The 24,846-nt window shown below is 39.5% G+C and overlaps 1 protein-coding gene across 2 annotated transcripts in view; it reads left to right on the top strand.

The window, feature by feature from the left end:
• The window catches only part of EXT2 (exostosin glycosyltransferase 2), a 1,719,054-nt gene that overhangs the window by 405,231 nt on the left and 1,288,977 nt on the right, over window positions 1-24,846 (top strand). For both annotated transcript variants that reach the window (XM_044078315.1, XM_044078314.1), the window contains exon 5: window positions 12,781-12,976. In XM_044078315.1, the coding sequence (XP_043934250.1) occupies window positions 12,781-12,976 (196 nt within the window). The remainder of the gene's footprint in view (window positions 1-12,780; window positions 12,977-24,846) is intronic.

The following is a 24,846-nucleotide window of genomic DNA, read 5'->3' as shown; positions in this document are numbered from 1 at the left end:
ATTGCTGGAGTTGCGGGTTAGTGAAGAAGACCCTTGATGGCTGCCTGATGTTACAGGAGAATGAACAGTCTGATCAGTTCTTGTCCCACAGAAGACTAGTTAGTCTTAGAAGAGGTGATAGTTGACAGGTAGCAAAAAGAATATTTAAAGTTTGTTAATAAATCTATTGTAGTCAAAAATTATTTTTTTTGCAAGAAACATCTTTATTAAATAATCATGTATGGCAAAGGCAGTCTTACATTTATACAATTGAAAATAAACCGTAGTGACACAATTACAAACTGTGCTAGCACAACTGTAGTTTCAAACATTATACATCACTTTTAATATATCTAGTCATTGTAAGTCAACAATTACGTAGCTCATTCAAATCCTGCCTTTTTTTTAAACTTCCTCGGCATGTATTGATCCCACATTTTCCATTTTTTTCTATGTAATTTGCTCCTACCCTTTTCTAAAGATTCCAGTTCCAGTTGTTTTATCTCTGTTACTATCTTTGCTACTTTTAATAAAGTTGGTTTAGAGTTTGATTTCCGTTTTCTAGTAATTGCTTTTTTTGGCAGCTATCATAATTACAAGGCCTACTTTTTCTAGGCAATTCCAATTCTGTATCATAGCTCAAAAGCATTTCCCTAGTTACTCCAATTTGCTCACGCAGCATCTCCGACAGAACAGTCTGTAGGGAATCTTTAAAACTGGCCAACTAATTACACTCCCAGAAAATATGTTCCCAGTTAAGCTTTTCTTCCCCATTATACCTGCAACATTTGCTGTCTACTTGAGGAAAAATGTTTTTGAGTTTGCTTGGGGTATAAAAATACCTATGTAAACACTTCCAGACAAAGATCCTAATTATTCTATATTTTGTTGCATATTTAGGAGACGTGTATATATATATATATATATATATATATATATATATATATATATATATCCCTCCATTGTTTATTTTTGAATTGCTTATCCAATCTCTCATCAATCCTTTCTAACCTCATCTGATTGATTCTTATAATTATCATGCAATATTTTATATGCTTTACTAATTATTCCTTTCTTAATGACAACTTCTGTTATAGCTTCTGCTAAAAACTCCACTAGTGCTGGTCTTTCATTTAGGACCCTCCTGTTTCTTTCCCTTTCCCTGTACTCTGATATCAATCCTTGATATGGAAGGCAATCTTTAACCTGCAGTCCAAATAGGTTCTTGGTGTCTTCCCATTCTGTTACCTTTCCCTGTCTAGTTATTTGCTTCTAATACATTAGTTCCTTTGCTAGTTTTCTGCAATATATTCCCACCCCCTCTTGCCTCTTGTCTGTATCCCTAATTGCAGTCATCCCTATCGGCAGACTCTCCTTTATCCATTCCCGTGTTGGCTTAGTTCTTAGAATACCTTCTGCTACTTTATGAATATAATATTCTGCATGATTATTGTTATTCTACTTAAAGGTCTGAAGCTGAAGTCCCATTCTCTCCCTGTTAGTTGAGCTTCCCCGTTTCATCATTATATCTTTCCACTTTGAATTAAAGTTTTCTGTTTGTGCTATGTATAGGAGCCTTAACTGTGTTGCTGTGAAATACCCCATCAACTCAGTTAATCCCAGTCCACCCTGTTCTATGGAAGAATAAGCTTATCCCACTTGACTCTTGCCATCTTCCCCTCCCAGATAAAATCCTCCAGCTGTTTATTAATTGTATCCACAGCTTTTCGTCTGGTTGATAAAAATATGCCTGACCTGTGTATAAGACTAAAGGACTAAAAACAATTTAACTGCTTGTATCTTACCATCGATATCCATGTAACAGAGCTTCTATTTTCTCAGTTTTTTATTCTTTTTTGTTTAGTCTCTTCCCATATATATATATATATATATATATATATATATATGTATACACCTAGCTGCCACACCGGTATCATTTTTATCCATACTCCTAAACACTTCATTTTATCATGTCCCAGTGAGTAGGGATATTGGTGTACTAATTTGTGTGTGGCTACATAATTTACCGCTATTGTTTTTCTTTTAGCTTTATTAATTTTGTATCCCAAAAAGGTTTGAAACTATCTTATTTTCCACAGCACTGTGGTGCCCCTTTCTGGTTTTATCAGGTATAAAGTAATGCCATCTGCAAATAGAGCCAGCTTTTTCCTGACTACCATACCAATTATATCCTTGAATTTCTGAATTCCTTATTTTCTTTGCCACTGGTTCTAAATGTAATGCAAATAACAAAGGAGAGAGAGGGCACCCCTGCCTGGTTCCTCTGCTCAAGTAAAGATTATCAGAAAGGACCCCCACCCCCTTTAAATATTTGCTTCCGATCCCTCATATATCCTCCTAATCAACCTTATAATTTTATCAGGGAATGCAAATGCTTCCATTGCTTTGCTCATAACATCCCAGCTTACTCTGTAGAATGCTTTCCCTGCATTAAGACCCACCAACAACAGTGGTATTTTCTTACATTCAGCTTCTGTCTGGATCATCAGTGTTCTGTTAATGTCAAATGTTTGCCTCCCCTCCACAAAAACTTATTGATCCATTTCTATCAATTTCAGCATCACTTTGCCCATTATTTTAGCCATTATAGATGTAAACACTTTCTAATCATGATTTAGTAATGAAATGGGCCTGTGTGAAGCTGGATCCGATGGATCTTTACTCTTTTTATGTATTGCAGCTGCTAAAGTTTTCTTCTAGGATGTTGGTACTTCTCCTCTTATAATAACTTTAAACAAAACCTTCCAGATCCTTGTCATTTTTTTCCATCCTAGCTTCCAAACTTCCATATGAATACCATCTATTTCTGGGGAATTTTCTGGAGATTGGTTATACACCACCATTTTTATCTCATCTCCTCCTATCCTAATTGTTAGTAATTGAGCCTCCTCTACCTGCCTTGGCATCTTTAATTATTTCATAGGATCGTAGGAGGTTACTAGGCTATTGGCCCTGTGGCCCTTATAAGCCTAGCCAAGAGTTTAGCCCATGTTTAGACAAATCAGCACCCAATGCCCCTGTCCAGCAGGGACATAGGTGGAATTCCAGAAGTATTTTTTCTTTTTTCTATCCAGTTATTCAGGTTGTGCTTAAAAAGGAGTAAAGAAGTATTCTGCTTGATGTGAAGAGGGAGTCTGTTCCATAGATGGGGAAGTCTCTGGGACACAAATCTGTCCTGGCAACAAGTCTTGTTGATGTCACAGACCAGATTGAGGCCACGCGTGTGGGTTACTCGAGTGGAGCTTGACTTGTGGATATGCAGCAGTCCTATCAAGGTGGGTTCCGTGATCGCCTTGTATGTCAGACAAAGGTCACCTCTCAGGAGTCTGTATGAAACTGAGTAGAGGGATAGGGCTTTTAGCCTATCTGTGTATGGTAGATGTTAGAGGCCCTGGATTCTCCTGGTGAGGAACCTCAGTGGGCTGTCCAGCTGCTGCATGTGCTTTGTGAGGTATATGCTGAAAGGGGTGTTGTATTCAATAATGGGCCTTATAAGGGAAGAATATAGGGATGTTATGACCTCCTTGTCCCTGGATGAGATACCCTTGCTTATGAGGTGAACCATGTAGAAGGTTTTCCGTACAATAAAAGCAACATAGTGGTCAAAAGTCAGGTTGTTATCAAGCTGGGTGCCCAAATCCCTCACGACTGCAGGTAGCAGAAATGAATGCAGTGGCTTATCCACTTTGAAATAGTCTGCTGTGATGCAGCCTTCCCCTCTGACCCTGCAGGAAATGCTACCAGTAGTTGCTCAGACTTTTAGAAATTTGGTCCTGTTCAAGTAGAATCTTAGTTGTCTGTATACATCCAATGAATGCAGAATCCGCTCCCCCTTGTTCTGCGGATTTGGGTAAAAAGTTTGCAGGTGAATTGTCTGGTTAAGATCCACACTGGATACCACCTTAGGCATAAAAGAAGGATTGATCCTGAGGGATACCCTGTCCGGGTAAAATGTAATAAAAGGCTCCACAGCCATGAGAGTCTGTAGTTCTGAAACCCTTCTTGCTGAAGTGACTGCCAAGAGAAAAGCTGTTTTCCAAGATAGAAATTTTATATCCGCAGTAGCTGCTGGTTCAAAAGGAGGCAGGGTCAGTTTTTCCAGCACAAAATTGAAGTCCCATGCAGGAGTTGGAGATCTTCTGGGAGGCCTTAAATTTTTTGCCCCTCTAAGATGTTGTTTAAGCATAAGAAAAGAGGGGAGGCTCTGTGTTGTAATGAGCCGAGATGGCAGAGGCATGGATTTTTATTGAAGAAAAAGATAGGCCCTTGTCAAGCATCTCAGTCAAATATTGTAAAATCTGAGGAATATTGGACTTTGCTGTGTCTGTTCCTTGTGGTTCCAAGCACAGAATCTCTTCCATTTATCAGCATAAGATTTTCTAGTACTAGGCCTTCTGGCTTCCAAAATGACATCCATCACAGATTTACTGAGAGGTATTGTTTGAATAATTAAATGATCAGCCATGCTGCAAGGTTCAGAGTTTGGAGCAGAGTGTGCAGAATTTGATTGTTCTGCTGAGACAGTAAATGAGGTATTTGAGGCAAGTACCAAGGGGGGAGTTGAGACATATTCCTTAGAAGTGGGTACCAGTGTTGTCAAGGCCAGTCTGGAGCAACTAGGATCATTTTTGGCCTTTCCTGTCTGACTTTTATTAAGACTTTGGAGAGAAGAGTCAGAGGGGGGAAAGGCATAGACTGATAGGTTTTTCCAGCTGAAGGATAGGGCGTCCACTTTCCATGCTTTTTTTGTAATGAATTCTTGTGCAGAATTTGTCCAGCTGATAATTTTGGGGAGAGGCAAATAGATCTATGTCTGGGCTCCCCCATTTCTGTGTTAACATGCTGAAGATTTGTGGATCCAGTTTCCATTTATGTGGTTCCATAAGATTTCTGCTTAGGTCGTCTTCCAGAGTATTTTGTTTTCCTGGCAGGAATTGAGCTTGAAGATATATTTGGTAAGTCAAAGCCGTGCTCCACAATGCCATGGCTAGTCTGCAAAGGGGGTAGGAATGTGTACCCCCCTGCTTGTTTATGTACCACATAACCGTGGTGTTGTCCGTCTTTATCAATAGTTATCCTGGATAAAGTAAGTCCTTGAAGGCTGTCAGAGCATTCTGAACAGCTACCATCTCTTTCTGGTTGATATGCAGATGCATTTGTTTTGGGCTCCATTTGCCCTGAATGCACCTCCCCACCAGGTGGGCCACCCAAGCATAGTCTGATGCGTCTGTAGTTAGGGTTTGGGTGGCAGGGGGCAGAGTGAATGACAGTCCCTTGTTTTGGTGACATGTCTCCGCCCAACAAAGAAACTCCTGTTGCAGGCAGGGAATGAGAGGTATCATTGGACTGTGACAATGTTGGCTCCATAAACTTTTTAGGTACCATTGAAGTTTCCTCATATGCAGTCTTGCATATGGAATTAGTAGAATGCAGGATGCCATGAATCCCAAAGCCTGCAGAATTTGTCTTGCAGATAACTGGGTTTTTGTTGCCATTTGTTTGAAGTATATTGTCAGTTGCCTTTGTTTGTCTGGCGTAAGGTAAGCCATCTGGGCAGCTGTATTCAAGCTTGCACCTAGGAATGCAATTATTTGAGAGGGTACCAGTTGGGATTTCTTTTCATTTACTGTGTACCCTAGGCATGTTAGAGGCCTTTTTACAAATGCCAGATGTTGAAGAAGAGTGTCCTTGTCCTCTGCTTGAATGAGTCAGTCATCCAGATAAGGATAAATTTGTATGCCTCTTTGTCTGCAATTACTGGTGCCAGGCACTTTGTAAAGACCCTGGGCGCAGTAGATAAGCCAAAGGGCAGTGCAGAGAATTGATAATGCAAAAAAGCTGCCTTGAAGTGGAGGTATCTTCTGCATGATTCCCTTATTGGGATATGCATGTATGCCTTTTTTAATTCTAGAGTCACTAACCAAGCGTTTCTTCCCAGCATAGGTAGTAGCTGTTTTAAAGTCAGCATTTTGAATTTTGGAATGTCCAGGAACGTGTTCAAATTGATAAATCCAGTATTGGACGCCAAGAATTGTCTTTTCTGGGTACCAGGAAAAGTCTTGAATAAAAACCTTGTTCTTTTTCCTTTTCTGATACTGGTTGAATAGCCCTCATATCCATGAGGGACATAACTTGTTTCTGAGCCTCTGTCCACTGATTTTGTGGCAGATCTGGCCATCCGTTTGGAATTGGCAAAGTATGGAAATGAAATCTGTACCTCTGGGATACTATGTTCAGTACCCACTTGTCCTGGGTAATTAACTGCCAATTTTGAGCATGAAGTGCTAGTTTCCCCTCCAAGGGGGCTGCCAAAAGATAAGTGCTTGGTGATGGTAGAGGAAAGTCACTGAGACTGCTTACTGTAGGGTTGTCCTTTGTTTCCTCCAGATTTGGAGGTGGAGGCACCCCATTGCTTTGACCTGTAAGAACCCTGTGATTGGTATCTGGAGCCTTTTGAGTGCCTGGATTTGCCGTGAGTGGCTCTGTTGGACACAGGAAAGGACCAATTTTTAGTAGGCCAGTGCCTACTGAACCTGGGTGGCTGCACTTGAAAGAAATCTTTTACAGTTTGCATAGATTTAGCTTTGTCTTCCATTTTCTTTAAAACCTCTTCTGCCTTATTACCAAACAGAGTGTCATGCTGCAAGGGGGCATCCAACAATTTAGCTTTAACATGATCAGGCAGATTTTGCTCCTTGAGCCAGGCATGCCTTCTAATTACAGATCCAGTAACTGCGGCCCTGCAAGAGGGCCTCCAAGGAATCAAAACCACATTGCAAAGTATGCTTTCCAACCTGTTCTGCTGAATGCAATGATTCCTGTAACTCTTTATTTTCCACACAATCAGAAATCAACATCATTTTCTGTTTCAGTAGGCCCATAACATGCTGCTGATATTTAAGCATATGAAACTGGCAGTTTAAGGCTCTGATTGCCAAGGTAGCAGACGTATAAACCTTCTTTCCCCATCTATCCAGCGCTCTGGGATCTCTATCAGAGGGGGTAGGATTTTTGGCTGTAGAGGCCATAACACCCTTGGGACCCTGTGAAATAGTCTCGGGGTCCGCAGCAGGATTTTTGAAAAGAAATTTGCGGGAGTCAGAAACCCTGTAATATCTGTCTGGCTTACTAGGAGCCGGAGGTAGGGAATCAGGAGCCATGCTTGATTCCGAAAACACATCATCAACAATGTGTAATACAGGAAGTATAGCCAAAGACCTATGCTGAGGAAGAAGAAGGAAATCCCTAAGCCCCTTTTTTGATTCAGAGAAGTCCTGACTCTCCCAGTGAAAGTGTTCCCTTAAAGTATGCTAAGTTTCTCCAAAAGAGTAATCCTCAGGAGGAGATGCAGATGGGATGGATTCCTCTGCATCAGAATCCTCATAGGGTGGAATGGAAAATTCCTGATCAGAAGAAATGGAAACCTGATCTGAAGATTCATAATCAGTGTCTTACCTACGCCTCTTAGCCAGGGGGGGGGGTTGGGAACCCCTGATCAAGGTAATTAAGTCCTCAGCCGTTTTGATCATCTGTTTTTTAGGCATAGGGGCCTGAGCATGTGGCTCATGCATCAGTTTTTTAGACATAGAAGATGCTTTTGACCTGTTTTTGAGGTTGGCTTCAGTTTTATATAAAAATGTTGAGGCCTGAAAACACCCTCAGAAGCCGGTGCCTGCTCAGCGGCTCCAGACCCATCCAAGGGAGAGAAATCCGAGGGTTCAATACTCTGAGAATCTCATGGCATACCGGACTCCGAATGGGTCTCGGTAGAGGCCTGCAATTCAAAAGTAGCGGGTATCAGGAGCTGCGAAAGTGCCTCACTGAGTACCAGCGAACTGGCGACTGACTTAGGAGAAGCTTTGTCGTTGGTTCTGGACCTCAACGGTCTGTCTTTGTCTTTTTCTTTGTGTTTTTTGTGAACTCCAGTAGTCAGATTACTAACAGATGACATTTCAGGATAATTAAATCTTGGTCCAAAATATTTAGAAGCAAAACTATACCGACGCTTAATAGTGCGTTGGTTAAATCTAGCACAAAACCAACAGCAAGGAACGTTATGATCTGGGCCTAGGCAAGAAATACAGCATAAATGAAAATCCTTATGAGGTATTTGCTTCCCACAAGTAATATAATTATTAACGTTTACTGACATCGGTAAGGAGCAAGAAAAAGTTTCCCCCAACAGGGTACTTAGCTTTAGTTTGAAGACTTTGGTTCTGAAACTCGAATGCAAAGATTTCAGGAGTCGGCCGACCGGCACTTGCAAACTGCTTCTGCTTCGGGCACCGTGCGGCAAGAAAGACTGAATAAAATGGCGTTGACTGCATGTTTTATACCCCTGACGTCATGGAAGAGGAGACAGCAACCGACGCAGGACCCAAGACTTTGTTATTCAGGCCCGACTGAGGGCAACCTGCCAGCAGATTACCCAAATGTAATGACTGCAACAGTGAATACACTTTAACATCTACATTTATGGTAAGTGTTCACAACTGTACTTTCTGTCAGTGAGCCAGTTTGCTACTCATCAGGTAACATACGGACTGATGCCTAGTTGAGAGAGTTAATCTATTGTGCCCGAGTGGGGAATAGTGTCAAGCAAATGTTTCCATTTCCATTTGTACCTTTTCTTGATTTCCATTTTTCTCTGCCTTATACAGACTTTTATAAAATTTCCAAAATATTCTAGTATGTCTATAGGATTTCTTTTTATCTTCCTTATTATAGGCTCCCTAAGCTTGGTGACAGCCCTTTCTTTCTTTTTTGCCTGAGTCATTCTGCTAAACATTTTGTGCTCTAAAGTTATGGTAAAAAAAAACATTTGTTTGACAGCAATCTTTCTAATCTCACGCATATTGTTAAGGTAATCCCTTATTTTCTGTTTAGCATTCTGCAGTGGCTCCTCCTCTTGTTCTGTGAGTTTTGCCCTATTTTGCAATACTTTAACATTTGTCAGCCCGCCTAAATAATTGTTGTTACTTCTTAACCAAATTTCCCTTCCCTTTATTTCCACCCTAGTTTTAAACTCCACTTTAATTTTATCCCACCCCCTAGCTATATTTTCAGAAGAAATGTCTATCTTTTCTAATAGTTCCTTAGTAATTTCCAAATCCCATTCCTTAAATTCTTCTCTTTTCAGCAGATAGGTGGGAAGACAACCAGTATCTCATTTTTAAGGCAATCAGTGTCTCGTTTTTATTTCATTACCATGTGGTTTTATTTTAGTTATTTGCACGTGATCTGAAATAGTTATTGGGTGTGTTTCAAGACCTTCAATTGAGTGCATATGTTCCTGTGAAATATAAATTCTATCTAGTGTAGCTCAGTTTTTGTATCTTTGGGAATAATATGTAAATTCACTCCAAACTCCTGGTACTGAATTCACATTTTTCATGCCAAACCCTTCTGGGCTCTCCAGACATATCTTCACTGTTGCAAACCAAATTCCATTCCCCACCTTTGAGTAACATTCCTTGCTGAAAGCTGATTATTTCTCCCAGAATTTTCTTATAAACTCCATTATAGCAGTTTTAGGTGGAAAATTGTCATTTCCCCTTCTGTCACTGTTGGAGCTCTTCTTGCAATTAATGTAAGTACTCCTCATTTCCTTTGTCCCAAGTATTCTGCTGAATAACCATAATGAAACCTTTCTTTATCAAATTCACATGTTCAGTTCTTTCCAGGTGTGTCTGCTGTAGTATAGCTGTTTGCACTCTGTATTTGTAATGTGGTTCAGTCCTCTTTCTTTTTTGTATTTATTTGTGAGACCATTTAGATTTAAAATATGAGAACATCATTTTTTATGTATTGTTCCCACCTTCTATGTATAAATGCTTTTTGTTAGATGTCTAGTTCCAGCTTTTATGTTACATGCATATATTGTTTGGCAGCTTGGTCTTTTATATAGTTGTTTCTTTTCATATCTCTTTGAACCTATGACTTCTTACAAAACTTTGTTTTATTAAAAGCCCTCAAACATAAAAAAAACACCCTCAATAGCCCTCTAAAACCTATTAACTTAATAATAACACACACGATTCTCAGCTGGAGTGCCTTCTGTGTGGAGTCTGCATGTCCACCCCGTGGTCGAGTGGCCTCCAAAAGACATTCGTGAATGGGCGTGCTTTCGCTGAAGGTTGGGCATCGGGCTGGCAACTCGGCACCATAAAAATCGACTGCCAGTCATTAGCGGACCGGAGTTCCACTGTGGCAACCCCTAACCGGGAAAAGCCGAAAAGACAAACAATAACACACAAAAGTTTATTCATCTTCAAAATTCGAAGTTTTACCTTCCTAATAAGAACAACATTTCTAAACTGACAGCCACACAGAGAGACTAGGGCTAACCAAAAAGAAATGTTATTTGAGCTAAGATGCATTGTACAGTCTGTGCTTTTAGTAAGTGATGTTTGGTTTTGTCTTATCTTTATAGCTCTCCCAGCAAAGAAAACACTTGAATGCTTTCAGTAAACACTTTCTCCAAGCCATTTCTTTTTATCAGATTGTCTTCTAAGGACATGCAAACCAAACACAAAACTGCGAAGGATACATTGTTTACTAGATAAAAACCTTATAATATTAAATATTCTTTTTCATTTACTTGCTTTCTGTTAAAACTTATAACTGGATAAAGCCAAGGGCCTTTACCCAGTCATTCCTTTATGCAAGCATGAGAAAAAGCACACTAATTTTTCTTTTGTCATGCTGTCTTAACCAAACCCTTCCTTCTCCCTTTTTTAACATTACAGTGCCTACATTTCTTAAAACTGAAGAAGGAAAAAGAGAAAAATATTAGCACACTCACTACATTTAAAAATGAATGAAAAAACTTGACTTCATAGCTTGCAAATAGAGGCATGCACCATTAAAGTTGAAGAGTTTATTTACAGTTAATTTTCTCCCTACTGTTACCGTTTCCCAAGTATTTTTCTGAAGATTAATGATGTGAACTAGGGTATATGCTTTAAAGTCCCCCACAAGTTTACCAAAGTCCACAAAAGTCCAATATTTTCAAATCCTTTTGTTTTGCCATATTTCATAAGTACAGTTATTGCTTTGTAATCCTGTATTTATCATTTCCAAGTTACTGATTTTATTCTCCGAACATTAGTAACATGAAGCAGGACACATGGTTTAAAGTTCCCTGCAAGTTTAACAAAGTCCAAGGAAGTCCAATATTTTCAGATTTTCTTGTTCTGTCATGTTTCACAAATATAATTATTGCTTTATCATGCCACATTTGTCAATTTCAAAGTTACTAGCTTTAATCCTGTTCATTACTGTCTCCCATTTCCTGTCTGTGTTTCATTTCCAACGTATTCTTGATTCTTCTAGTCAACTCTTATATTTTTTTCCTTCTCTCAGGCATTTTCTGTTGAAACAGTGGAAAATACGTCCTTATCACCCAAAGGACATGAAACAGTACCTCCTCCTGTTTCACAGCTCATTTTTGTATTTCCTCCTTAGCATGTACCTTATCAAAAATGATTTTTTTCTCGCCAGTGGAAAATATTTTGAAGATGGCTGGGTGCAGCAGTTTGAATTTCACTCCTGCTTTTCGATATGCCCTGAATAATGGAATATATTTTCTCCTCTTCTGCTTGGTATACAATAAGTAGTCATTCTCCACAAACACTCTGCTGTCTCCCACTTTTAGTACTTTGTCCTTCTGCCACAGTTTTGTCAGAATCAACTCCTTCTGCCGATGAGTGCATCTTTACTATTAAAGGTCTATGTTGTTTTCTAATTACCAGATTTGGAGCATACACACAATGTGCCCTTTCAATTAATAATTCCTGTTGTGGAATACCAGTCCAGCTGCTTATTTTTGCTTTTCTAAAATTAACACAGTCTGTTCCTTCCAGCTTCTCTGGCTCAGCAGAAAGTCTCAGGTTTTCCCTACACACTCTGTCCTCTAATTCTGTTATTTTTTGAAGCATCTCTTCTTGTGCAGTCTCATATTCGGGTAGCCTTTTTTTCCATTTCAGCCTCTGAGTTTTATAGTTCTGTCACCTTATCTGAGTATCTGTTTAGAGCTTCTTCAATTTGTCCAGCTTTTTATTGTTTGTGTTGATGTACTCCATCAGTGTTTTGTCTATTTTAACAATGTCTGTGTGCAGCTGCCTTATACTTTCCTCTAGGTTACTGGAAGTCATGTGTGGAACTTGAACTGCTTCTTGCTGAACAACTGTAGTACTTCTCCCAGTCTGTGTGTTTTCCTCACCTTTTGTAGCTGATTTTCCTCCAGGTCCATTATATTTCTTTTTTCCTGGAATCCAGGCAATGCACTTACTAGTCAGTTACTGAAATTTACCCAGAAATCTAGGTCCACTAGCTTTCTCTGCTAAGTTTTTGTTTTGACTGGGAGAGCCAGAACTGAGCTGTTACTCGATGTGCAGCCATCTTGGAAGTCTGTAGCCAAGAATTATTGAATGCTGCACTTTGAGTTTCCTGAAGGGAATAAACACCCACACATACATATTTATTGCAGCAAATTATCCCTCAAAGTTCATGGTTTTTACTTATCTCAAATCTTACCTATGTAATGGTACTCTTGTAGTTCAACAGCACTTTCATGCAGAAATTAACATTCAGCCAGACAAGTGATCTCTCAATAACATGATGTGTTGGGTTACTCAAGATGGCAAGAAATGACTAGGCTTTTTATGGACTAAAGGTCAGACCTGGTATGTAGAAACTTGCTTAGTCAATAAAAGTAGCAAGACAAATAAGGTTTAGTTAAATAACATTGCTTATCTGTTTATAATAATTGTATTTTAGCCTTCGGAGGTATCTGATCTTGTCAGCACAAATGGCTATCCATCCTGAATACCGTTCTGAGCTGGAGGCTTTGAGGGCAGAAAATGAAGACATTTTCCTGATCTTAGACAAGTGTACCAATTTGTCAGATGGCACATCTTCTGTGAAGAAACGCTGCTACAAGAATCAGGTCTTTGACTACCCACAAGTCCTTCAGGTGAGACACATAAGTTACTTTTCTTTACTTTGTATCCTCTATAGCCCAGGCATTCATAGGGTTGACCTTATCTTTATTACATTTCTAGTTTTATGAAGCTTTTTTTAGTATTAGTTTATTAACTGGGTAAATTCAGTGGACACAGGTATCACTTTCTGAGGGGGAGGCCCTGGATCACTGTTTTGTTAAGAGACTTTCTGCCTTCCTTTGCTCTGCTACAGGTGAGGAGAACTGCTTTCTGTACTTTGGACTACTGAAAACAGCTTAAGAGCTCAGAGTCTTAATCCCTTTTAGTCATTGTCAAGCAAGCACTACATTCCCAGGTGTAGATTTCATTTAGCCGTAGTTTGGGATCCTCTTGGAGTACTTTCCTAAATTAGTCTGATATGTGAACTCATCAAAGTAAAAACTAGAATATTAAAAAGAATTGTAAAGTAAGACTTTAAAAGGTACATCCAAAATGGATTGTGATGACTGTCTCCTGCACTAATACACTTGGCTCATGAGCATGAATTCCTGAGCTGCTTGCACATGAGGAGTCCTATTGAATCATTACACTTTTTATTTTATTCTTTGAGAAAGATAGACATATGTCTGTTTCACTGAAGACTGGGATGACGCTTGTGAATGACCCTCCACCTCTGGGCCAGTAATCAAGGAGCCTCAGTCCTCACCACTGGCACCAGTGGGGGACGTTCACTGAGAGGATAACAGGTACACGCACATTGTCTCCCGATGCAGCTCTCGGTATCAAGCACAATCAAAAATAATTTCCCTTAAGAGCACATGGGGAACACAGTCCTAGTTTCTCCCTCTTTCTCCAGATCCCCAATAAGACTCCCCACCTGCACAGCTATAGAGTTGAGATCTCAGCTGAGTGTCCAAGCCAAGACCTCCAGCACCCTCTCTGTCCAACCAGTGCTTTGTGTCCCAACCCAAGTAGCTCACACACAGACACGCACACCCCTCCCCCCACACACACACACCCAAGCACCTTGGAAAGGCTGGTTGCAATGAAAGGTTTAAATATATTTAATAATAAATAATAAAAAACAAGACAATGCTAAATGTCAGTTCACAGTGACATTAGAGTTCAAAACCATGGGAGATAATTAAATTAACATTGCAAGACAGGCTTAGACAAATAAAGGAAAAACAGCATCTAAACTAAGCTTCACTATATTCCTGACTGAATCTAAGAGAATCACTATTCCCTAATAACTTATACTAGAACAAGGCAGATGATGTGGTGAATGGTCCTTGTTGTCAGGCCCAAGACAGAGTACAGAATGCTCTGTCTCACTAAGCGTCTTCTCAAAATAATATCTAAAATATTACGTCTAAGATAGCTTGCAGAATGACATCACTTATTTATTTTACATTTGTTGACCAGGTTAGTCCAGCTGGATCAGAGCCCTTTTTCAGTGGAGACCTGGGGAGAAAAGCTCCCCAAAAAACATAAGACACTTAATTATGTAACTAAAGTAACATAATACATAGATATATAAACAATAGTTATATTCTGGTCTTCTGACTTCTGGTTCCAGTGCAAACCCCCATTGCTGGAACCTGGGAGGACGTAGCACCTACCTGTAAAAATACACACACAAGAGCTTTTGCTCAGATCTATGGTAGGTGCTGGAAGTAATAAAACAGTTGCCTACCTCCACACTTCCAGAGTAGTATATGTCTCTGGCTACATTGAAACCTGTGAGGTAACATCTTTACAGCCTAGCCTATAAAGTGATTTAATTATATTTTAAAGTTTGCTGGACTGAGGTTAACCTCCTGATTTCCAGTTTCCTGTGTTAAAACATATACATTTAAACAGTTACAGCAGTGCATGTACATTTCTGTTCTCTCCAATAGGGCACACTGTGGATACATTTCAAACACAAGCACTTTACAAATACCTTTTCAACACAAACGTCTGTACAAATCAGTTTGATGTACACATGACATACAGTTCTAATACATTTGTAACATCAGCATCTTGATATTCACAAATGACATATAATTATTTACAAAATTCCAGCTAGCTGTGCTGGCAGTACCTCCTATTGTCACCCCCCCCCCCCACACACACACGAGGACTCAAGCTAGTTTTTCAAGTGCCCCTTGAGAAACGTTGTTTGAGGGGAGTGAGTCTATCTGGGAATACATTACCCCATACCCTGTCTTGAGAGACCATCTGCAATGGCATTGCTAACTCCACTGCGGTGCTGCACTGTCTTATTATATTCCTGCACCCCTAGGCTCTACCATGGTAGCTTGGGATTTTGCTGGCTGGCTCCCTTTAGCCATGGATCCCCCTCAGACTCCTCCTGCTTTCTATTGTAAATACTTAGCACAAGGTCCTCCCTGTCATGGTAAGGTTTTTTAAGATGGTACAGTTTGTCTCCCTGCCTTCTGCCTCGCAGTTCTGCCATGTTGTTAGATCCCTGAGCCTTGTCCTGAGGTTTAGGACATATGCCACAGCAGACTCCTTGTGGGATTCAGACTTACCCTCCCACTCATTGTGAATCAGATTTAGAGGTCCTCTCACCCGATGCCCATGCAACAACTCAAAGAGTGAAAAACCTCAACTCAAAGGGTGAAAAACCTGTGGATTCCTGGGGGGGTACCTCTCTGTATGCAAACAGCAGATGGGGCATATATTTGTCCCACTCTCTCTTAAACTGGTCTACAAATGCCCATAGCATGGTCTTTATTGTAGAGTTTAGCTTCACCCCACAGCTCTTCTACAGACAATCCAGCAAGTCTTGACATGAAACTGGTACCTCTGTCAGTCAATATTTCTCTTGGGAAACCTACCCTGCCTAAAAGGACAGGGTCACCACGTCAGGGTACCTGTAGCATAATCTACTACTACTAGGATATACTTCTTCCCTCTAGAACTTGGGGTACTCAGAGCCGTCACAATATCCATAGCTACCCTCTAAAATGGCTCCTCAGTCACAAGCAAAGGCACCAAATGAGCTATGACCTTTTCTGCTATCTTGCCTACCTTTTGGCACTGCTCACAGGTCCTGCAGTACCCTGTTACATCCCTTGCAATCCCAGGCCAATATAAGTTCTGCGTAATATGTTTCTTGGTATGCTTTATGGCCATATGACCTGCAAAGGGAATGATATGGGCTATGGCTAGAAGTGCCACACTGTAGGCTCTGGGCTGTACCAACTGCTGTATTCTTTCACCCTCTAGCCCTCCCTCAGGGGTCTCTTCTCTGTAAAGTAACCCTTTGTTCAAGCATGCGGAATCCTCTTTTCCTTAAGAATCAAGTGCCTCCCTAACTACCTCCCTCAAGCCTTGGAGTGTAGGGTCTGAGAGCTGAGGCTGTCTCAACTCTTTGTAACCCTTCCCAGATTCCCTTCCACAGGAAGTCTGGTTTCCTCTGGCAGTGGTGCCTCACCGTCAGCCTGGGTACTGCTACTCAACTTTGCCCCTACAGTTGCTCTGTCCAAGGGAACATCAGTACCCACCAGGAGCTGTGGCTCACCTTCAAACTCACTGCTGCAGGGTAGCTCCATCTCTGCAGTAGCCACCTCACCAGTCCTGGCTTCAAGTGTATGGTTTGTCTGGGTCCCCCCAGGCTACCAGACCCACATGCCTGTCTCCTAGTCTGACTTTGTGTCACTGCATCCACACAAGGTACTACATTATCAAAATCATTCCCTATCAAGACATATGCAGGAATATCCTCAAACGCCTGCTTGCTTGCTTCCTTTTCCACCCTCCCAGTCAAGGTGAACCCTAGACAAAGGTATTTGGAATGGGGTTCCCCTAAATCTCTGACTGGAGTAGACTGCCCAAAGCAAGTAGTACTTCTTTTTAACCATTGCAAGCGTCATAATGGTTAGGCCAGAGGCTCTCTCTCTCTTAACAGTGGCCTGTTTCCCATCTGCTGAAATAGGATATAACCTGTTGTGGTAGTTTGGTACCCTTGTTGTCTCCAGACACCTTACCACAGGTATTCTGTTATTCCCTCTTGCTGACTCCCCTACCTTTTGTTCCCCACCTTGCCTCTGTGGACCCCCTATATGATACATGGCCCCATTGGTTACATTTAAAACATTTAACCCTTGATCCTGGCCTTGTAACTGAACTAGTGGCTTACCCTGTTACGTCGACTCTGTTGAATTAACCTAGGCTGCCCACCATGGGTTCCCTTATATCCATGTGCAACACTAGGTGTCTATTTCTTGTGCAGTGATGCCCTGCTTGCTAAGTAGAGATCCCATTTTTTTCCCAGCTCATCTCCGGTGTTGCATTCCCTATCTGCCATACAGATTCTCATGTCTTCAGGCAAAGTGCTAAGGGCTTGTTCCCTTACCAAAAGGTCTGCCAGCTTTTCAAAAGTGGTGGCCTGACACCCACTCATCCACCTATGAAAATAAGGGGCTAACTCAGCAATATAGTCACACACACTTTCATCTGCCTTGCATCTGTGCTCACGAAACTTTTTTCTGTAAGCTTCAGGTGTTAAAGCATTTCAAGAAGCAATTTTTAACTGTATTATAATTTAAACAATCAGTATCAGACAATTTAGAAACAGCAGCTACAGCTCTACCATGGAGTAAGGGAGTCAGGATCTGTACCCAGAACCATCAGTCAGCATTATACTGCTTGCATACTCTTTCAAATAACATGAATAAAACTATCAAAATTATCACTTTCTTGATATTCAGGAAGACGTTTACTGACCTTTATTGCTTCTGGGGTACAGTTGCTCCCTTCTCCATTACTTCCATGACCTTGGTGAAGAGTGAGCATTTTCTTTTCACGTTGCCTCTGCCTCTCATTTTCTTTGGCTTCCAGACATCTTAGTCTCTTTTTTTCAGCCTCCAAATGCCACATTCCCTCTGCTGATTCTAGTTCCATCTGTTTCTCCTTTTCTTCAGCTTCCAATCGCTGCAGTCTGTCTGCTGATTCTAGTTCCAAACATTTGGCCTCCATTTCAAGTTTGTTTAACTCCAGATGGATTTTTTATGTCCTCTGAGGAAAGGTTGAACTGTCCTTTTTCTGAGAGCAGTACAACCCCAAGACCAGTCTGGCTGTCTTCCTGGTTGCTGGTCTCTGATGCAGCTGTGATTAAGGCTGCAAACATTTCCCCTTTAGTCAGGTTGGCATGCACCAGTCCTCTGGCTTGGCACATATCAGCCAACTGGCTCCTTGTCAACTTGCTGTAATCTTCCACAGACATCATTGGCTGGGCTCCCCTGACTAACTAAGCTAACAAATAATAAATAAAACTGTTGTGATATGAAACTCTGAATGTCTGCTGCTTGAGAGTACAAATGCCTTCTTTAGTGACCACTGCTTACAGGAGTTCAATATCCACACCACAGTTCACCAATACGTGATGTGGTAATCCCACCACTGCCAACCAATATGTGATGTGGATATACCACCACTGCCAACCAGTATGTGACGCCCCTTCACCTCTGGGCCAGTAATCAAGGAGCCTGACTCCTCAACCCTGGCACCGGTGCGGGGCGTTCACTGAGAGGATAACAGGTACACACACAGTATCTCCAGATGCAGCTCTCTGCATCAAGCACAATTTCCCTTAAGAGCACACTGGGAATACAGTCAGTCCAGGGCTGGTTTCTCCCTCTTTCTCCAGATCCCCACTAAGATTCCCCACTGGTACAGCTATAGAGTTGAGATCTCAGCTACGTGTCCAAGCCAAGACCTCCAGCACCCTCTCTGTCCATCCAGTGCTTCATGTCCCTGCCCAAGTAGCTGGCACACGCACTGTAGGAGGTTTAATTTACACACAGACACACAGACACACAGACACACAGACACACAGACACACAGACACAGACACACACACACACACACACACACACACACACACACCTACCTTAGAAAGGCTGGCACAGGTTTACTAGCTATGCCCCCTTCTGCCCAGACTATAAGGTAGCTGTGTCTGCCAGCAGACACTCCTGCTACCTACCTTATGGTCCTTACAAGGGTACCCAGTATACTGAGTGAAATTAACATTAATATAAATGGTAGTTTGATGAAGAGCAAGGCTATTAGGGGTGGCCTACACCGTGTCACCAAACAAATTTATAAATGTTCTCAAATCTTGAATATCTCTACATAGATCAGACACAATGTATGGTTTAAATATATTTAATAATAAATGATAAAAGAGCAATACAATACTAAATATCAATTCACAGTGACATCAGAGTTCAAAACCACGGGAAATATTTAAAATAACATTACATGACAGGCTCAGACAAATAAAGAAAAACAGTATCTAAACTAAGCTTCACTATATTCCTGATTGCATCAACGAGAACACTATTCCCTAATAACTTACTAGAGTATGCACCTGCCACAGCTCAGGTTAAAGCCCTTATCATCCTCCTTACCTACCTCACCTCTTAACATTGATGCTTATATCAAACTTCCTTTTGATCTACTACTTATGTTTCATCTTATCCCTGCTTCCTTACTTGAAAACTTCTTGTTATGAACACAAGTACAACTCTTCAAGATGTTTTGTTCACTCATACTAATCATATCTGTTGTAACAGACTTACAAAAAATACCTACTCAGTCTTCTGTATAACTATTTATGACTTAAAAACTAAAAATGCTCTTATGTATTACAAATGCAGCAAGTATGTTTTATGTATTTGAAATGTATATAATGATCTTTTTACTCATATGTTTGAAACTATACACTACTCTCTACGCTATAATGTATGTATCTCGTATGCATATATCTTGGAGCTTCTCTCCCTGTGCCTCCACTGCAAAAGGCCACATGTCCAGATGGACTTTCCCGGTTAACAAGTGTAAAATAAAAATAAATAAGTAGAACAAGGCAGATGATGTGGTGAATGGTCCTTTTTGTCAGGCCCAAGACAGAATACAGAATGCTCTGTCTCTCTAAGAGATATCTCAAAATAATATCTAAATTATTACTTCTGAGGTAGCTTGCAGAATGACATCACTTCTGGTCATCTGACTTCTAGTTCCAGTGCAACCTCCCATTGCTGGAAGCTGGCAGGACTTAGCACCTACCTGTAAAATACACACACAAGGACTTTTGCTCAGATCTGTGGTAGGTGCTGGACATCATGAAACAATTGCATACTTCCACACTTGAGAGTAGTAAGTAGTTCACCCCAAAGACAATACAGAAAGTTTCCTAGTAGAGACTTTGTGTCTCTGGCTGCATTGAAACCTGTGAGATATCATCTTTATGGCCTAGCCTATAAAGTGATTTAATTTCAGATATATTTTAATGTTTGTTGGACTGAGGTTAACATCCTGATTTCCAGTTTCCTGTGTTAAAAAACATATACATTTAAACAGTTACAGTAGTGCATGTATATTTCTGTTCTCTTAAGTAGGGCATACTGTGGATAAATTTCAAACACAAGCACTTTACAAATATCTTTTCAATATAAATGTCTGTACAAATCAGTTTGATATACACATGACGTACAGTTCTAATACATTTGTAACACCAGCATCTTGTATAAATCAGTTTGATATTCACAAATTACATATAATTATTTACAAAATTCCAGCCAGCTATGCTGGCAGAACCTCTTATTGTCACAACGCTGTCCAGAGTCCATTAGTTTGTGTAATTTGCCCATAAAAGTGGATGTGTTATGTTACTGGGCAGCTCTGGTAACCTCAATAGTTTTGGAGTGGGAACCACTTTTATTGGTGTCCAGCCTTGCTGGATTTTTTCAGTCCACAGGAAAAATAAGGTAAATGCACTGTTTCATTTTAAGAGTAGACTGGGATTAGTGCATCTACATGTAAGGTAATTCTGATCAACGCAAGTAATGTCAGTAACCTGTTTTCTTATACCAAAACAAAATTATAAAAATTCTTTAAACAGTTTATTCCTATTAAGGTTCAGAGTTCTATCAATTTTTATTAAACTGTGTATCAGACCTGCTTTCTTTCCATCTTTTAAAACATGCATAATTGTTGCCTTCATCAGAGTTTTATTTTAGGCTTGGAATCATAGTTTTAAAGGAAAACTGAGCAAGCATTTGTTGGTTAATTGGTATAGAGCACTGATTTACATGAAACATTTACAGTCCTTGGTCTTGCCCAAGAGTATGAACCCAGAAAACAAAAACCTAAACACAACAAAATCAATACAAAGAACATTTTATTATGTATAATAACATTTCAATGTAGTTAAACCGAATTGGAAGAAAATGTATAAACACATCAGTTTAGATAAATATTTCAGAGAAATAGTAATGACATTCTGTTTATTCAGTGTTACAGTTGTATGAAAATATCTGTAAATAAGTAGAGCTATATATTTAGTAACCTACTTTTAAATGTGACCAGTATAGGAGCAAGCTAAGAATTTAAGGTCAATGAAACAGTAAGGTAGGAAGTCTAGTTTAGTAAGACAAATACTTAAATGATTTGATAGCTTGTTATTTTGATCACTGGCTGATCGATCATTCTTAACTCATTCCCTCCAATGGAGCTCAGGAAGTTTGCAACGTAACTTCCAATGGGCGGAGCCTAAGCCTTTTGACAGAATCAAATTATGTCTTCACATTTCAAACAAATGTTCATATCTCTGGAACCATAGGGATTATGAAAGAAGTATAAATGGCAAACTCTTCAGCACAAACTATTTTTTATAGTGGCAGTATTCTTTAGGTTCTAGGTCTTAAACTGAATTTTATAAGTCACAGTAAACACAGTAACTATTACATTTGTAATATTTTGTAAACAACTTACAATATCTCAACAACCATTCACGTTACATACATACTGTCAGCAGCATTTTATTCATCTATCTGAGAACTTTCATATGAGGCTAAGGAGTTCAGTCTGTCTTACTTGGTTGTTGAGATAGAAAAATGTGGAAATTACTTCTATATAAATTAAAATCATAAAAACAACAGTTAATATCTGTTTACCTGCAGTAGACCGAGGTCAGTTATGAATGCAGTTGAGTTTGCCATTGCGTAAGCTTTAAGATGACAACCTTGTACTTTGGCATGGTTTTGGAATTATTGATGCAAATATGAACAAGCAATAATTGACGCCAAGAGGTGTCACTAGGTGTTAACTGCAGATGCACCTGGAGGTGTCAGTCAGATGTAATGAGTTAAGATGCAGCTGTTCGATTTAATAATGAAAGTATAACACTGAAAATCAGTGTGATTAGATGCAGTAGTAGAAGGCAAAGAAGTAGCTTTATTGAGGTGCATACTTGGTGCTTATAATTTATTTTTCCTCCCTGAGTAGCTTCATTTCATTAAAAGTTAAAACAATTCAATATAAAAATGTATTTATTCAGCATTGTTCTCAGTCTTAAGTAGTGTAAAGATGTCATCTGTTGACCAATAACAAAATAGTTGGAAAGTTTTGGGGACCTGAGTACTGTGAGGAAGAATGTAGTTGAGTGTAGCAAAGGGGTGGCCATGATATCTCATGACCTGTGGCTATAGAAGGGACATTAAGTACTATGATTTAATGTTTATTGAAGCCACAAATAGTCTGAAGCCTAGCTGAATAGAACTGTGGAACCTGACAAGACTGTTTGAAGTGTTTATGAAAAGAATGCTTGTGGTCACATTAGTTGAAGTGGACCAACAGGTAGTTTTGGGGACCTGTTAAGCAATGAGTATGTGAGATTTGAGGCAAAGCTGTTGAGTTGATAAAGTACATGGAACAGACTGAGGAATGTTTGATTGGAACAGAGAACAAGGAGAAAAAGTGTGTAGAGTTATTGAAGATGAGGAAGGGAAAGACGTAATGCAGTATTACAAAAAAAAGATGGCCGAGTTGGCTGATTTTGCAAATGATGTTCATAATAGCAGTGGTAAAACATTTATCCCTTGCCAGAAATGGAACTTAAAATGGGATGCCTAAAGTGATATTGCGGATAGTATGGAACTCGTGGCAGCCAAGGGGAAAATTGTCAGTTTTGGGGAGGAGGCCAAAGTTTATAGGCTATAGTTATTCTGAAGTTGCAGTGAAAAAAATGATTATAGCTTGTGGATCCATTAAATGAGTGCAAGCAAGAAAACTGAAATTTAAACTGCTCTACCTTGCCATTCTCATGGTGTTCTGGGATTCGAAAGTGCTCACCTTTGATAATCCAGATGAAGTGATTCATAAAAGAACTATCCTTGAAACAGTACAACTGCAGGATGAGCAGAAGAATGGAGAGATAGTTAAACGGAATGGTCAGATTGGAGTGAGAAGAGACACACCTATTTATTGGTTCATAGGTTCATAGTTAAGTTCTAGGGTAGTTGCCACTGTGGGACATTTTAAGCCTGGCCATTTTTTTTGTACCTGAATTAACCTATCCCATTTGGTTAGAAATTGGCCTTGCGCATCCCATAGTCGTTAATTATATATTACTGCTAATGAGAATAACTGGGATAATACCATAGATAATTTGAGGGGGCCCGTGCATGTGATAAAGCATTTAGAGATGCCTCTGTCCATTAGTAGTGCAAGGGGCAGTCCTAGGGTAAATTTTCTGTTTCCCATCACTTGATCCAAGTTATGCATGAATATGGACAGGGATGAACTTTGTTTTATGTGGATGCCTATTATTGTAGAAGAAAACATAAAGTCAAAGTTCATTCTTATGTTGTAAATCAGTCGGTGTAGGGGTATCTGAAGATCTGTGCCAAGGTGATGTGCATTCATGAAAAAATGAGAAAGATCAACATTACATATTGATGTTCTTCCTGAAAATTTGACGTGAATATAGCCAGTGATGTCATGTCGCTGTTTCAACCATTTTGGCTGAATGGTAACACAGGATTGTTTCTGAATGCATCTCAACCAATTTAAATGTGTTATAACAGTAAATATGATTGTTCAAAGCTCTTTAATTTTACTTATAAATGTATTTAAAAGATAAGATTAAGATCAGAGTATGTAATCAAAAGCAAAAAGAATCTTCCTGCCAGAGACTCATAGAAAACTGGACTTTAAGTGCTTTATTCTCTTTGGCTAGGATTCATAGACAACCACTGTATCTGTGCAGTGTTAATTTTTGAGAAGGTTACTGCATGAGGAGCCACATGGCTTATCAGAAAATTTGCTTGTGATATCTGGAAAAAAAGATGTCTGGGAAGTCTGAAGAGTTCTACCTGTAATACATACTTAGTGAACTTGAGATTTATAATTGGTTTTATTGAAAGGTTACCCAGTGAACTGATAAGAAATGTCTAAGTTATGCTCCTGCATTAGGTAAGCAAATGTTTACCACTTGTTACAAAGGAGGATATCTTATCCTGTCATTTTGTTAGTGTTTAGTTTTAAGACAGATGAAGAATGCTGAATATGGTGAAAGTTAACCATATGACATTTTGAGTTTATTTAAAAATGTTAATGTTATGCCTTACTCTAGTAAGAATACGTGACATATTACATAATATAAGGTAGTTTTCCAAAACAACTGCAAATAAATAAATAAATCCTGTTATTTAAAAAATAGGAAATACAGTGGATTTGGCATATTGACTCTTGTATGTAGCTGATCTAAACCTGTAGCTACTAATGGTATTTTCTTATTTGTTGAATTAATGTAATCTATTGTTGACATTATTAACAGTCTTGTTTAGAAGTTCAAGAAAGTTTGCATTAAGAATATTGAAATTCATTACTAAAGTTATTAGGAATGCTATTTACTTAGAAGTTGAAGACTATTTGTACTAAAGAACATTTGATGGTGATAATTAATGTTGGTTGTACAGAAATTCAGGTGTACAAAATGCATATTTTTTAAAGATTATTACTCTCTTACAAGCTTAAGAATTTTTGAACTAAGAATATTTAAAAGATGGTATTAAACTTAAGTTAGGATTATATACAGTAAGAGTCA

This window comes from Protopterus annectens, chromosome 7.part0 (genome assembly GCF_019279795.1).
Source record: "Protopterus annectens isolate FY-2018-M chromosome 7.part0, PAN1.0, whole genome shotgun sequence".
Classification (NCBI taxonomy): domain Eukaryota; kingdom Metazoa; phylum Chordata; order Ceratodontiformes; family Protopteridae; genus Protopterus; species Protopterus annectens.
The sequence above is the reverse complement of the archived record's forward strand: the minus strand, read 5'-3'. Positions and strand labels throughout refer to the sequence as shown.